This window comes from Spermophilus citellus (genome assembly GCF_964194105.1).
Source record: "Spermophilus citellus genome assembly, chromosome: 10".
NCBI classification, from domain to species: domain Eukaryota; kingdom Metazoa; phylum Chordata; class Mammalia; order Rodentia; family Sciuridae; genus Spermophilus; species Spermophilus citellus.
The window spans coordinates 113,087,216-113,104,310 of record NC_138197.1 but is presented as its reverse complement, the minus strand read 5'-3'; the positions used below and the strand labels follow the sequence as shown (position 1 = coordinate 113,104,310).

At 32.2% G+C, this 17,095-nt stretch overlaps 1 protein-coding gene across 3 annotated transcripts in view; it reads left to right on the top strand.

The window, feature by feature from the left end:
* The window catches only part of CDK17 (cyclin dependent kinase 17), a 103,665-nt gene that overhangs the window by 57,106 nt on the left and 29,464 nt on the right, over window positions 1-17,095 (top strand). For 2 of the 3 annotated variants that reach the window (XM_081311069.1, XM_081311067.1), the window contains exons 2-4: window positions 8,846-8,992; window positions 13,064-13,228; window positions 16,341-16,474. In XM_081311069.1, the coding sequence (XP_081167195.1) occupies window positions 8,875-8,992; window positions 13,064-13,228; window positions 16,341-16,474 (417 nt within the window). In that variant the 5' untranslated portion in view covers window positions 8,846-8,874. Of the gene's footprint in view, window positions 1-8,845; window positions 8,993-9,493; window positions 9,528-13,063; window positions 13,229-16,340; window positions 16,475-17,095 lie in introns of all 3 variants that reach the window. The other variant, XM_081311068.1, reaches the window with a different exon arrangement.

Genomic DNA, 17,095 nt, shown 5'->3' with positions numbered 1-17,095 from the left:
TCTTACACTTAAGTATCTTCATGATTGGCCTTTTATGCATTTAGATTTATTTAGTTATTTATCTATCTATTTATTTATGGTAGTGTGCCATTCTGACTACCTTCTTTTTTCCTTTTCTATAACATTTTAGCTAATTTTTTTAGTGGTTACCCTGGAGATTACAATTACAATATTATAATTGTAACATCTGTTTGAAAAATACTGCTTTCAAGTATATAAAGACTCTGCCCTATATATTTATATCTTTTCTTTATAATGTCATAGATTATCTCTTTCTACCTTGTGTGCCCATTAACATTTATATTTGTTGGGTATATTTGCCTTTTAAATCACATATTAAGAAAAATAAGAAGAGTTAAAAACCAAAAGTATAATAATATTAGTTTTATAACTACCAATGTAGTAATCTTTACTACTGATATTTTTTTCTTATGTTCTTTCATTTTAGCCTGAAAGCCTTGCTTTATCCTTTTTTTGTAGGGCAGGTCTGCTGGTAATAAACCTCCTCAGCCTTTATCTGGCAATGACTTTCTCACTATCATTTTTGGAGGTTGCTTTTGCTGACTATAGACATTTCCATTGAACACTGAACATTTTGTTTTTCTTTAAATTCTTACTGCCACCTGGTTTCATAGTTTCTGATGAGAATTAGCTATTTAATCTTATTGAGAAGCCCTTGGATGTATTAAGTTGCTTCTTGCTACTTTCAGTATTCTGTGTTTCTGCAATTTGAATATAGTGTGTCATTGTGGATCTTTTTGTGTTAATTCTTCTTGCATTTCTTGGAGATTCTTGGAGATATTTATTCATATCTTCCATTGGATTTGGGAAGTTTAGTGCCATTATTTCTTCAGAGAAATTTTTTGTCCCCATTTTTCTTATCTTTGTTTTGGAATTCCTGTGATATGCATGATGGTACACTTGAGCCTGAAACATGGCTCCCTTTGTTTTTCTTCATTCTTTTTTCTATTCCTCAGAGTTGATAATTTTGACCATCTTCTTTTCAAATTTGCTGATCCTTATTTCTGCCTGCTCAAATTTGTTGTTGAATCCCTCTAGTGAATTTTTCATTTCAGATACTTGACTTTTTAATTCTGAAAATTTTGTTTGCCTTCTTTTTATAATTTGCCTTCTATAATATTTTGTTAATGCATTGTTTTCACACACACACACACACACACACACACAACCACACACACATACTTTTGCCTGTCCATGGAATTCCTTTAGCTCTTTGAGCATATTTAGGACAATTGACTTAATATCTTTAAATAGTAATTTCAAATTCTGGGCTTCCTCAGGAATGATTTCTGTCAAATGCTTTTTTCCTTAAAACGGACCTACTTTCATATTTGTTCATTTGTGTGTTTTGTAATTATTTTTGAGTAACTACGGAAGTAGGATTATCCCACCCCTTAGGGATTGATTGCAAGTTGAGGGCTATTGCTGTCCATTTGTGACTTTCTCAAACTGTTTTTGTGAACTGTACATTTCTTGTGTGATTATTGATATTTCTATTCCATTATCTTTGTGTAGTCAGCCATTACCTGACAAAGATATAAAAATATCTCGTGGAAAAAAAAGGTGCATTTTCTTTCAATTTTGCAGAAGATATAGGTGGGTAAACCATTCACTACTACCCCTTTCTGCTATCAACAGTCCCTAGTGGACCTTTGAAAAGGCAAGCATCTGCATCTGTCCCTGTCTCTCTGAGATCTGCTAGACTGACCAAAACATACAACGGGATTTTTGGAGTACAAAAGTTCCCTATTGCCTGCTCTGATACTAACTGCTCCAGGAATGCTGGCTGCCAATCTCCACTGCTGTAGCAAGACTGAAGAATGGGGAATGATGGCTGCTGGTTGCATATGTGGTTCTCCTATCAAGATTAGTAGACTCTTCCTTTATCAAGTAGTCTCCTCGTTGTATTAAATGTCCAGTCAGGTTCTAGAATTCCATAATAGTTTATTCTGGTTGTTTGCCTAGTTTACTGGTTGTTTTTGGTGGGGGGACCAACCTTAGCACTTTTTTCTCTTGACATTTTGCATCTCAAGTGTTATAGTAGTCTTACATTGTCTTTCTCCTGTGGTATTTATGAACAGAGGAAAATCTTTTGGTATGTTCTTTTTTTCTGGTTTGTGTGTATAACTTCATACATCAGAGAAAAAGAATCAGCCTCAGATTTGAACACATAAAGGATTGCAATTTCTAAGTGTAAAAACCCTATAAGCAAGATTGAAATTTTAATTTAGTGCTGTTTTGTATAATCACTTTGTTTTATACAAATAACAAAGATGTGTCCCTAGTGAAGAAAACTCAGTTTTATCAGTTATTCCTTATTCTATATGGTTAGCTTAATTAAGTGTCCTAAAGATTGTTCAATATTATAATTTTATCATTGTGGGAAATAAAATAGAATATTTATTTACATACCACTAAGTGAGTTTAATATGAGAGTTTAAATATAACAAATTTATGTACAAAGGGTTTCATTTTGGAAGTACCAAAAGGGCCAAAATAAACACCTGTTTTGCAAGTGAAGATCCGTAATAGAGGATATATATATAGTTTGGAAGTGTTGGCAGCTGTCTTTTTAAATTACAATATGTGCCTATGTATGTGTTTTTTCTACCTGAATTCAGTTGGCATTCCAGAATGATTATCTATATTTTGTAAATAAACAGGGATAACAGGATTAAAAAACATGAAAATTTTTAGCCAGGCATGGTGGCGCTCACCTATAATCCCAGCAGCTTGGGAGTCTGAGGCAGATAGATCGCGAGTTCAAAGCCAGGCTCAGCAAGTGAGATGCTAAGCAACTCAGTGAGACCCTATCTCCAAATATAATACTAAATAGGGCTAGGGATGTGACTCAGTGATCAAGTGCCCCTGGGTTCAATTCTTGGTACAAAAAATATATGTTTATATCTTATGTATATCTATATATATGTGGATATGACTCACAGGTTGTCATCCTGTATTCTTTACCACCTTTTTTACTGTTTTTTAATTTGATCTTGCTGTTAAAAAAAAAAAAGCTAGAGGTTTTTTGACATCTAGTAAAGCATAAATGTTGTTTTGCAGTAAATACCCACAAAGCTCTTTCTGTGTGCACACACACACGCGCGCACACACACACACATACACCCCTACCTCTCATGTGTAGATATATATAGGTGTATGCATATATATGTAATTTATATATATATATATACACACACACACACACACACACATAGGATATCATATATATATATATATATATGAGATAAGTGTTATGAATAAAAACTTAAGGAAAAGAGCATTTATAATAGTACTATGTAGTTAAGTCTTTAAAATATTTTTATTTATTTATTTTTTATTAGTTGTTCAAAACATTACATAGCTCTTGACATATCATATTTCATACATTTGATTCAAGTGGGTTATGAACTCCCATTTTCCCCCGTATACAGATTGCAGAATCACATCAGTTACACATCCACATTTTTACATACTGCCATACTATTGTCTGTTGAAGTCTTTAATATATTAAAGCAAAACAATTGTGGAGCAGGGTTCATTTAAAACTACAGCATGTTAATTTTTTTTTTTTTTTTTTTTGGTACCAGGGATTGAACTCAGGGGCACTCAACCACTGGACCACATCCCCAGGCCTATTCTTTTGTATTTTATTTAGAGACAGGGTCTCACTGAGTTGCTTAGCACCTCGCTTTTGGTGAGGCTGGCTTTGAATTCAAGATCCTCCTGTCTCAGCCTCCTGAGTCACTGGGATTACAGGTGTGCGCCACCACACGTGGATGCAGCATGTTAATTTTAAATGTGAAAACATCTTTTTTAATTTTTTTATTTTATTTTATTTATTTATTTTTATTTTATTTTATTTATTTTTTATTGGTTGTTCAAAACCTTACAAAGCTCAGAATACAACAGTTACTAGTATGGCATTATGTAAAAATGTGGATGTGTAACCGATGTGATTCTGCAATCTGTACTTGGGGTAAAAATGGGAGTTCATAACTCACTTGAAGCTAATGCATGAAAACATCTTTTTTTAAAAGATATTTTTTAGATTGTAGATGGACACAATATCTTTATTTATTTAGTTTTATGTGGTGCTGAGGATCAAACCCACTGCCTCACACATATGAGGCAGGCGCTGTACCACTGAGCTACAGACTCAGTCTTGTGAAAACGTTTATCTTTGTAAGTGGCATGAATTAAACAAAACTAACTTAAAATTAAACAATCACCACAAATTACCTTATTAACCTGTCTAATGCATAGAAATAATATATAAAGACTCTTACTGATCTCAAATTTTTTTTCTATTCAACTAGATAAAATATTTTAACCCAAACTCTTAAGGGTTTTTATTTTAGGAAATTAATAATTTAGCATTGCCTTTTAAATATAATAAATAACAAAATTAAACCTTTAAACTAATATAAATAGCTGCTTCACAAAAAGTGTTTTATTTTAGCATTGAATGTTTTTGTTCTGAGCTAATGAAAATAAAGTTGATAAATTCTAATTAAAGATAATTAGAAAAATTTTTAGTGATTTTCATTTGGAAATACTTTTTTATTAATAATGGTTTTGGTTTTGGTAATGAAATTCTTTACCATCTGTTTATAAATCATTATTATTTTAAAAGATCATGTAAGATAAGAATAGGACCTTTTTGAATATGTGCTTATTTATTTTTTTTAATATTTACTTATTTATTTTTGTTTTCGGCGGACACAACATCTTTGTTTGTATGTGGTGCTGAGGATCGAACCCGGGCCGCACGCATGCCAGGCAAGCGCGCTACTGCTTGAGCCACATCCCCAGCCCCGAATATGTGCTTTTATTTGAAAATTTTGTAGTCAGGTATAGCTTTTATAATGAAATATTTCAGTCTTACTTTTATGAATTAAAAATGTCTCTTATTTCTGACAGTAAAAATATTTTAAAAGTTATTTTGTAGACCAGAATTTCCTATGCTTTTTGATGATAAATGTGAACTATTCTGAGTTATAAGTAAATAGAACAATCCCTAATATATACCGTTGTTCAGATACACTGCATGAAGCAAAGGTTAAAGTTTATGTCATTCCTGGTTTTTTTTTTTTTCCTTTGGTACCCCACAAAGAAATACTTCTTGATGCTCTATATAAGCATGTTTAATAGAAATATAATGTGCACCCTATATATAATTTAAAAATTTTTGAAGGCATATTTTTAAAGTTTTTTAAAAGATGGATTTAATTTATTAATATATTTTATGTAAATATATCTAAACATAAATATATAAATATATATATAAACATATCTAAACTATCTTTTCAGCATTATCAGTAGAACAATTAAATTAAAGTTACAATTTTGTGAAATACTAATCATTTTTGGCTTTTTAAAAATACATTTAACATGTACTATCTTAACTATTTTTGTGTTTAGTTCATTAGTATGAAAAAAATTTATATTGTTTTGCAACCATCACTATTATCTATGTCTTAGAATTCTTTTTATCTTATAAAACTGAAGCTCTATACCTGATAATCAATAACTCCCATTCTTTTCCTTCCCCAGCAATTACCATTTCTGTTTTCTTTTTCTATGATTTTGATTACAATTATTGAGTTATTTTATATTCTTTTTTCCTACTAAGTCTTTAAAATTTAATATATATTTTACATTTATGGCAGAACTCACTTTGGACTAACCATTTTTCAGGTGCTTATTAGTCACATTTGGCTTTTGGCTGCTGTTTCAAGTAGTTATACTCTTATTGTATAATTTATACTGAATCTAAATATAATTGATCATTATGTGAATCAATTCTTTAATAATATTAATTATACTTTGTTAATTTTATTCTTACTTGTTATCTAGAACAATCGGCAGGTTCCAGTTTTGAAAATTTTTGAAATATCCCAATTTTTAAAAAATTGTATTCCCAGATTCCAAAATACTGTCTATATAGTTGGTTAGACATCAGTAACCACATGACTGTATTTGAGAAGGTTGCTATCTAAAAAGTTGGTGGTTATAAGCTACAGCTATTTGGAGTTTGGGGGAATATAGATTTCTTAAAGAGTAGGGTTGACACAGTTATCATGCTTGATGACTTGCTAGAGGGACTCTCTCTAGTGTAAAGTCTTAAGTAAGAGGGTAGATGAGAGTGACATAGCTTGGTTCATCTTGAATATCTAGTATGTTTAAATTGCATTGATCATTGTCAAGGTTGACAGTCAGATGTGAGATAGCATTTAGGACATCCCTGCACTGAACAGATTTCTTTTCCCGGTTCAACTTCTTTTTTTTTTTTTTTAGTTGAAGGTGGACACAGTATCTTTATTTATTTATTTTATGTGGTGCTGACACTTGAACCCAGTGCCTCACACATGCTAGGCAAGCACTCTGCAACTGAGCTTCAGCCCCAACCCATGGATTCAACTTTTGACCATCTCTGGCTTGGTACAATACCTGTGTTATATTGTCTTAAAAATCCACATCAAACCTCCATTTTTGCCTATGAACTGACTTGTAGAAGATTAAGGCTTCTGCTGAAAGTACTAGAAGTGCTAGGGAATTAAAATCATTTTGAAGGTATTGTAGAGCTGCTGAGTCAGTTTAAGATTCAGGAGACAAGGAAGACAGACACATTCTGTACTGGGGTTTCTCCTGTGTTTTCTCTTAAGCTGTGTAGAGAAAAAGGATAAAAGCTGAGTAGGACATAAAATATAAGCAAAAAGCAACTGCAGAAGTTGCATGGAGCTTTTTTTAAAAAATATTTTTTAGTTTGTGGATGGACAGAATACCTTTATTTTATTTATTTATTTTTCTATGATGCTGAGAATTGAGCCCAGTGCCTCACTCAGGTGAGACGAATGCTCCATCACTCAGCCCCAGCCCCAGCCCAGCCCTGCATGGAGGTTTTGGTAGTTATTCTGGCTTAGGTTTACAGTTGGAATCTGTTGAAGGGCTGTATCATAAGAAAGAGGACAAAGCACAGGTAGGTCAATCTTTATTATAGTGTTAAAACTCAGTCTCAAGCAATCTCTGTTTCTGATTGGACTGAGTTGATCCATTGCTCTCCTACTTTGCCTGCCTGTTAGAAAATAATTAAATTCTCTTTGGAGGAAGGTAACGGCATCCAGAACCTCTACATTTTTTTCCCCATAGGCATTTCATAAAATCATTCACATATAATGCTTGGCAGTCAATAAAAAATTGCTAGATATACAAGAGCAAGAGAAAAAAAATCAAGAACAGGAACAGATCAAAGCATCAAAATAGTATTGATACAGATTGTACAGACTTGGGAGGTACAGATGGAGGAATTAAAACACAATAAGTAGTTATGAAAATACATGCTGAGATTGAGAATTTCTCTAGAGAAGTGGAATCTATAGAAAAGAATTAAATGGAGGTTCTGAAACTGAAAAAAAAAATGTAGTAACTAAAATTTAGAACCCAGTAGATAGGTTTAATTGCAGGTTAGACACAGTTGAAAGAGGAATAAAATAATAGATAAAATAATAAAATAAATAAAAATAAAAGATAAAATAATAGAAAATGTTCAGTAGAATGTATTTGTCCTTTTGTTGTTATGACTAAACCAAGCTAAGGCATGGAAGTTTTCCAATAATTCACCAAAGTCCATCTCCTGTTTTAGAGCTTAGGAGTGAAAAGAGTCTTTATTATAATGTAATTGCAATTCTTGCTATTTAAATATTTGTGATTGTATATTTTTATTGTAGTGTTTATTTTAAAAACTATAGTAAACATATAACATTGAGGTGGGAAAGTACAAAGTTATTACTGCTTATAAATTTGTAACTTTATACACTTCATTCAGCTTCTGAGCAAACAAAAATTATTACATAACTAATATCTTATGCAGAAGTCACCTGTTCAGCAAACTCGGCTATTTAGAATAGAGCCTTAGAATCAGAAAATAAGAAAAACACAGACAGAAATTAGGTAAACAGAGGTGGATGGTAAAACATGTATTTTAGCATAAAGGAGTTTATAAGGCCCTTACTTTTATAAAGAATAATGGTTTTCATTAATGGTGATCTGGTAAACCTGCTAATTGCAAGTCAGATAGTAAGTCAGAAAAGCAGTGATGGGTAAATAGTTGAAGAATTGGGTGTGGCAGCAAGTACCTTGTTTCATCACTGTAAGACTCCACAATGAATTTTATCATTGATTTGTGTACCTATAAGAAAGAAAAAAATGCTTTTAATTACACTTTGACATCCTGTTAATTGTGATATACATCCTGAATTCAGAGATGTTATAATGTGGAGGATAAAGACAATGGCAATCTTGTTTTTAAGTCTTAATTCTATTATTAGTTATTTGTCTGACTTGGACCAGGTAACTTTGCTAATATATGGCAATGAGATAATAAAATGTCAAAAGTTATTCTTTATCCTTCCCTGTTTACCTTTCCTAATCCCTAGTTATTTCTGAAGACATCTGCTGACTGGTTCCTATATGATTGTGATTTGCAAGGATAGAACATAAAAATCAAAATAGTATTAATATTTTCATTGTTGAATTTTAGAAAGTACATTTTAAGAAAATTTCTAGGCCTTCTAAATTTCATTATTATGTTTGAATTATTTTAATTGTGTAGAATTCCTACTTTTGTTTTGATGTCAAACAAATATGGCATTAATTAGTAGATGCATCTTTTTAAACAAAAGGTTGGACTTTGAGATATTTCATGAAGTAAAAAATTCCTCATTATATTCCTATTTTGAAGATTCCCAGTAAACCCAGAATGAAATTCTTTTTCTTGAACAGTAAAATATTGTTAACTTTGCTTTTGTGTTCATTCTTTCAGGATTTTTCAAGCCACGTTCAATTGATAGGATGAAAAAGTTTAAGAGAAGGCTATCCCTCACTCTTCGAGGAAGCCAGACTATTGATGAATCATTATCTGAATTAGCTGAACAAATGACTATTGAAGAAAACAGCAGCAAGGATAATGGTAAATATTTGGGATGGAGGAGATGCTTCCCCCATTTAATTACTTCATAAACAATGTCAGGTTACTGTCTAGATAAAGTCATAATAATGTCCTTTTATTTCTCTGTCTCATTCCCTGGTGTTTTAGGAAACAGAAGATTGTATAACTTTCTTGGGCTTGCTTACTGGAATATTCCACTTTCAATCCAACATTGTTATTCTGCCTGTCTCAAGCCATAATGAATTATTCCATCCCACATTTCTGTTTTTTACTAGTTCATAAATAAGAATATATTGCATAATATTATCTTAATTGTTAAATAACTATTTTTATATTAACATTTAAGTACTTTTGCTATTCCTGTAACCTGAATTAATACAGCTTAAAAATTTATAGAAGATTTGTAAAATTTGTGGTCTCATTAAAGTTTTATAACATTCTATATGCATATTGATTATCTACTACATTATAAGGTTCATCATGAGTAAATTTTATTGTTTTTTAATTTTATGTTTACCACAGAATCTATCCATAGTATTGAGAACACATACAGCAGGTAGGCATATAATGTTTCATGCTTTGACAGTCCTTTTTACAATTCAAAGTACTAGTACACAGATTAAATAATAAAATAAAGAGCTTGTTAAAGTAAATAAATTAAAATGTAAACTCAGTGGCATTTTTTAGAACAAGGCTACAATTCAAATGAAAATAACCCTAAGAATGTTATAATTATCAGAAAGGAGCTTACACAAATGGCTACCAGTGTGTCATGATATGCAGACTCTCTGGCAAGCCTTCTTTCACTATGCAGAAATTCTGCTGTTTAGAGATTTGTGGCAGTGGGTAAAAACATGAACACCCTCACTCTTCCCATTATACATGTAAATGCTTGTGTTGTGAGAGAGGGAAAGGTGTAGTGGAAAGGGCTCTGCATTTTAAATTACAAGTCATGGGTTGGGATTTAATATACTGAAACACTTGGGTGGATAACTCCAGGTAAGTCATTTATTCTACCAGGGCTTCAGATACCTTATTTCTTTTCCTCTGAAAGGTCACTATTTATTCAAGGATACCTATCTTATTGGCAGAGCCAGTACTTTACAACCTAGATTTCTTTGCTTCAAAGTCTATAACATTGTATCTGTTCTCCCAGATCTCCTAGGTTCTACTGAGACTTTCTTGATATCTACTTTTTGTTTTTAAAGTGGGACAGAGAGGGGCTATTAGGAAATTTAAAATAATAACTGGGATATAGTTACATATAGGAGGAGAAAATTTTGCCTTGGATCAAATCCCAAAATGTATTTTATAATCTATTTTTTAAAGATGATATCAGCTAGATACCTGAAGCAAAATCCTAATTTTCTTCAAGAAATCCATTGTATTCTTGGTATTAATTAAATCCAGTGTGTTTGGGGTTTTTTATTTGTTTGTTTATTTATTTATTTGGTACCAGGGATTGACCCCCCAGGGGTGCTTCGTCACCACTGAGTAACATCTCTAGTCCTTTTTAAAATTTTCTCACAGGGTCTTGCTAAATTGCTTAGAACCTTGCTAAATTGCTGAAGTTACCTTTAAACTTGTGATCCTCCTACCTCAGCCTCCTGAGCCACTGGGGTTACAGGTGTGCACCACCATTCTCAGCTCAGTGTGTTCATTTTTATGATAGAAGAGTCTTGCCATTATGTTTGCCAGTGATATTTAGGAATAAAATAAGCACAGTATGCATCTTTGTATTTCTGGGACATATTTATGGGTGGGGGAAGGGTGGTATTAGGTATTGAACCCAGGGCTACTCTACCATTGACTCTATACCCAACCCTTTTTACTTTTTATTTTGAAATAGTCTTGGTAAATTGCTGGCCTTGGATTGGTGATCCTCCTACTTCAATTGCCCAGGTAGTAAGGATTATAAATATGAGCCACTGCACCTGACTAGGGCACTGGTTTGTTTGTTTGTTTGTTTTTGGTACCAGGGGTTCCAGGGATTGAACCCAGAAGTGCTTAAACACTGAACCACATACCCAGCCCCTTTTATTTTTTATTTTGAGAAAGGGTCTTGTGTAGTTGCTCAGTACCTTGATAAATTGCTGAGGCTGACTTTGAATTCACAATTTTCCCACCTCAGCTGATCCTCCTGCCTCTGCCTCTCTAGCCACTGGTATTACAAGCATGCATCATGACACCCAGATAGGTCATATCTTAATGAGTATTTGACTACAAGACAGACCTCTTTTATAAAAAAGCTATGACTTAAAGAAAATGAACCTACTTTGAGAGCTAGTTAATATTTTGGACTAATTGCATATTTTCTGAAACATTTTAGTATCATTTATTAAAACATATTTAGTTGTAACCTGGTGAAATGTTTAAAATATTTAATTGTTTTAAAGTATTATATATTGTTTCCCTTATTAAAATTCAATCTTACAGTAGTAACCTTGACAGTTAATAAAGAAGAAAAAAATAGAAACTCTGTTGAATTTCTTCTTGACCAGACTTACTTGAAGGCATCTTAATACACATTGTAAAGATTACTGGTAGCTTGGGTTGCAGAGATTACAGGTATCATGGACTACCACAATCTGATATTGCTTATTCCCTTGTTTTCACCAAAAGCTTTGAAAGAAATCCTACATCTTGCCTGATAATTGCTTCCATCACATTCTTTTCTTATGGAGTTTAGGTTTGTTGTTGTTGTTAGCATAAAAAATTATTTTACACTAAACAGAAGTGTAGAATATATTTTTTAAAGTACTTGCAAGAATAGAGAATTCTGAGCACATCATTTTTTAAAATGTTTAATTTTTTAAAAATTATCAAAAATGAATTCATATCATTTTATCAAAAAATTAAATATAAAATTATTATATGAACCAGCAGTTCTGTTCTAAGGTTATACTCAAAACGTTGAAACAGGTTTTCAAAGTCTTGTTCACATTCTTTGCCATTTATAACTAATTTTTTTTTTTTTTTTTTTTGCTCCAGGGCTTGAACCCAGGGGTGCTTAACCACTGAACCATATCCCCAGTCCTTTTTTATATTTTATTTAAGACAGGGTCTCCTGGAGTTACTTAGAGCCTCGCTAAGTTGCTGCAGCTAGCTTTGAATTTGTGATCCTCTTGCCTCAGCCTCCAGAGCTGCTGGGATTACAGCCATGCGCCACTGTGCCTGGCCTAAATAATTTTTAAGTCTTATATTTTAGGAACATTTCTGCTTGGTAATAGGCATGTGATTATTTAAAGATTCTTTTTTAAAAATATTTTTTAATTGTTAATTGACCTTTATTTCATTCATTTATTCATATGTGATGCTGAAAATTGAACCACGTGCTAGGCAAGTGCTCTACCACTAGGCCACAACCCCAGCCCTATTTAAAGATTCTTTATATTAAAAATCCCAAATTTGGGGCAGTAATTTCACAGTTCTTGTATTGATGATATTAAATACTTTTGTTTAATTCATTAATTAACACACCTGTTTAGATGTCTAGCAATAGGGATATAAATTCATTTAGGCCAGGATTACATCTTCCATATTCTATAGCATGCTTAAACATAAGGCACATACTAGGTAGTTAATACATGGAGGATTGGAATATAAACAATCTTGAGATATGTTGAAATCAGCAAATGGATAAAAATGGTTATAGTAGTTTTATGATTATTAACCAATTTTTATTAATGAGAAAAGGATAGGTAAGTTATTAGAACAACTTAAAATATTAAATATTTATATAAATAGTTTTTCGTAGAAATTATTTTAACTCTACTGCTTTGTGTGTATAATCATAGAAGTGAGGTTAAATGTAATGATCTTTTGGGGCTGGGGTTGTGGCTCAGTGGTAGAGCACTTGCTTTGCACACGTGAGGCACTTTGTTAGATCCTCAGCACCACATAAAATAAATAAATAAGTAAAACAAAGATATTGTGTCCATGTTCAATTAAAAATAAAAAGTAAAAAAAAAAAAAAAAAGGTAATGATCTCTGTTACAATTCTTGTTTTCTGCTTTGCTTTCTCAATCCTTCTCATGTGATCCTGAATCTTGGGCTGATGATGGAATGATTTTCAAATACTGTGAACCACAGAGCCTATAGTGAAGAATGGCAGGCCTCCAACGTCTCACAGTATGCATTCCTTCCTCCACCAGTACACGGGGTCTTTCAAGAAACCCCCATTGCGGAGACCCCACAGTGTTATTGGAGGAAGCCTTGGCTCCTTCATGGCAATGCCCAGAAATGGAAGCAGATTAGGTAATTTTGTTATTTATCTATTATATCTAACTTTCTGATTGTAGAACATGTATGTTTTTTAGGTTTTAGACAGCCAGCCTTTATTATCTGATTTTTCTTTGCCAGTTAAAAAACAAATTAAATGTAGGAAGGACAGCAGAAAAAGGGAAGGTTCTAGAAAGGGTATTGTTGACACTACAAAGAAGTAATATTTGAACACCTGTCCATCAGGAAGTAAACAAGTCCCATAAAAAGGAGATACAAAGTTTCAAAATGAATGGCAGTTTAGGATGGTGCTTAATCATACCTCAGTAACTCTTGAAATAATCACCATAGACTTTTACAATAATGAAATAATCACTTAAATTGTTACTCTTTTATTACTATGTCCTTTTAAATATCCAAAAAATATATATATATGAAAGTTTCTGTTTATTTTATGTCTACTTCCTTGATCTTTTTTGGTGGTGTCCTTTTTTAAATTCATGTTGGATTTGATTTTTAAAATCATTTTAAACATAACGATTTTAAAAAATATATTTTTGGGGTACCAGGAATTGAACTCAGGGGCACTTAACCATTGAGCCACATCCCTAGCCTTATTTTGCATTTTATTTAGAGACAGGGTCTCACTGAGTTGCTTAGTGCCTCAATTTTGCTAAGGCTGGCTTTGAACTTGCAATTCTCCTGCCTCAGCCTCCTGAGTCACTAGGATTACAGGTGTGCAGCCATTTCACCTGCCTAAACATAACATCTTAGTGTTTTATAAGATAATTATATTTACTGAAGTTCAAGTTATTTCTTGTCATGGCAGATTATTTCCTAAAGTGTTTCATGAATTTTGGGAATATAAACGAATCTACAGTTTTTATCTATGGGTAATGTGTGTAGCCTTTATCTGTATAGGTGTAACCCTACAGAGTTGTGTGCTGCAATCAGCTCACACTGGTTCATGAGAGATGATTCTTAAATTTTTAGCAATTTTGCCTCTTAAATGTGGCTCTTACAACAGTCACTAATATGGCATTATGTAAAAATGTGGATGTGTAACCGATGTGATTCTGCAATCTGTATTTGGGGTAAAAATGGGAGTTCATAACCCACTTGAATCTAATGTATGAAATATGATATGTCAAGAGCTTTGTAATGTTTTGAACAACCAATAAAAAAAGAAACTTTCAAAAAAAATGATAATTTTCAATTATATAAGCAATTAAGGTAAATTTAAAAACAAAGTAATGAATACTCAAAAGTCATTAATTTCTAATTATTCTGCCACTTTTTACTATTATCTATGTTGTAAGAGTTACTTCTATTGTAGCTTTATAGTCAAAATACTATGTAATGGTGAGTGCAGTTTCTCTCCATTGTTACACATTCAGTGTCAAGTTGACAGCTTGAAGTCTGCTTTAAAGAATTTTTTGCCCCAGGGAATCAGAAAACACTAAGGGTTAGGGCTTAGCTTATTGTTTGTTTGTTGATTGTCTAAATCAGGTGCTTGTTAGTATGTTTTTTAAGTTTTGTGGACTGTAGTCTCTGTTGCATATTCTTTTTCTTTGATTAGTAACCTTTAAAAATGCAACAAAACAAATAAAAACCAAAAAAAAAAAATTTAGTTCAGGAACCATACAGAAACATCCATTCTTATTCTATACTCTTGGTCTAGATTTAAGAAAGTGATGTTGAAGATGTTAGCAATGCAGATGAAATTTAAGTTTATTGTATCTGTAGCTGTTGGTAAGTGAATAGAGTGAATGGCACAAAAATTGAGCAAGTAAAAATTATTCTCAAAAATTATTACCTGATTCAGCAAAAAAATTTCTTATCCCACTGACAAATTAGTATAGTTCTGACGTAAACCTTCATTGTTTTAGTTTTGTCTTGATGGAATCAAAAATACCCACCAGCAATTGTGTTTGAATTATACTTGTTTGGTATTGCCGTGCTTTCTTGATTGAGTCAGATAGTTTTTATTCATAATATGAGATTATGAAACTTTTCTTTGTAGTTTTTTCACAAGAGTTGAGTGTTTCTGTGAGGTCAAATGCAGCTTAGATACCCACGGCTTCACATTTTTATCCCAGTGTGCACATAAACTCAAGCACTTTCTTACCAGTCTCAGCAGCCCCTACCAAGACAGTGACAGTTTATGCTTGAGAATTTTTGACTTTTATTTCTCTCTTTTTAAAATTTGTTTCCTGGGTATTACCTATAATTCTTGCAAACCCAGCTATACATATTTAAGCATTATATTTTGGTTTACGTTTCCTTGAGGAAGGAAAGTTTTCAAATTTTTCTGGAAATAGAAGGTATGGTTAAATTCTTTAACATTTATTAAGTGTAGCAGTAAAGAATTATGACCTTAGATGTGTCTGGTATCAAATTTTAAGAGATTAGTAATCAATCACCAATACATTGATTTTTGCCGCCAAGTTAATTTTTGTTCAGATCTCAACATAAAATTTCTTCAGAATCCCTTTTTTTTAAAGAGAGAGAGAGAATTTTTTTTTTAATATTTATTTTTTAGTTCTCGGCGGACACAGCATCTTTGTTTGTATGTGGTGCTGAGGATCGAACCCGGGCCGCACTCATGCCAGGCAAGCGCGCTACCGCTTGAGCCACATCCCCAGCTCCCAGAATCCCTTTGTAATAGAAGTATCTTCCATTATCATTTGCAACTGCTTATGAATATGAATTGGAATTTTCTTAGTATTGAGAGTTACCAAGACAAAAATACAGAAATAAACTAAAATCTAATATTAATTTGGTATGAAACCGTTGAGTTCCATTTTTTAAAGTCCTCTTTTTAATAACTATTATTCATTAAAAGTTTAAATGTGTATTTCCAGTGTGTAATTGTTATTCAGCTCTTGATAATGACTTGAATGGTAACTCTTTCATAAATTTTTTATAATCTGTGAGTGTAAAAGGATTTCTTAGTACTTACTATTTGAAGACATTTGAGTTAATATTTTGATGTCTTAACTGCACACCTATGTATCTTACTGCAAAAGACCTTAATGCTCTGATTTTTGTATGTTGGTTGTCTATATTTGACCAGTAATGATAATTAATTATATAATAGGATAAAATATCTTCTTTAAGGTAAATATTGTCTCATTTTCTGATGTAGATATTGTTCATGAAAATCTAAAAATGGGATCAGATGGTGAGAGTGACCAAGCTTCTGGAACATCATCTGATGAAGTCCAGTCACCTACAGGTGTTTGTCTCAGAAATCGTATACATAGACGCATCTCCATGGAGGTAACAATTTAAAAATATATAAGTGTACCTTTGTATATGTTTTTGTGTATATAAATAAACACATGTTTATCAAGCACATAAATGCCCATTTTAAAATTTTCATGAAGGTAAATGACACCTCTAAGAAGTATTTCTTTATATTAATGAATTGTATTCCGAATATTTCCACAGACACCATTTTCCCCCTTGCTTTATAAGTATCAGTATCATTTCCTCTGTCATTCATTACACCTATAGTATATGTAAATTATTTCTCCGTATATAAGTTATGCAATCCATTTCCCTTTGTTTATCAGTTATAACTTTAAAGACAGAAGTTATGACTTTATCATTTCAGTATGTAGGAAAAGAAGAAGTGAAATTATCACTATTTGCTGATGATATGATTCTGTACCTAGAAGACCCAAAACAGTCCACCAGAAAACTTCTAGAACTAATAAATGAATTTAGCAGAGGAACAGGATATAAAATCAACACCCATAAATCAAAGGCATTTCTGTACATCAGTGACAAATCCTCAGAAAGAGAAACTAGGAAAACCACCCCATTTACAATAGCCTCAAAAAAAAAAAAAAAAAAAAAAACTTGGAATCAATGAAAGAAGTGAAAGACTGTTCAGTG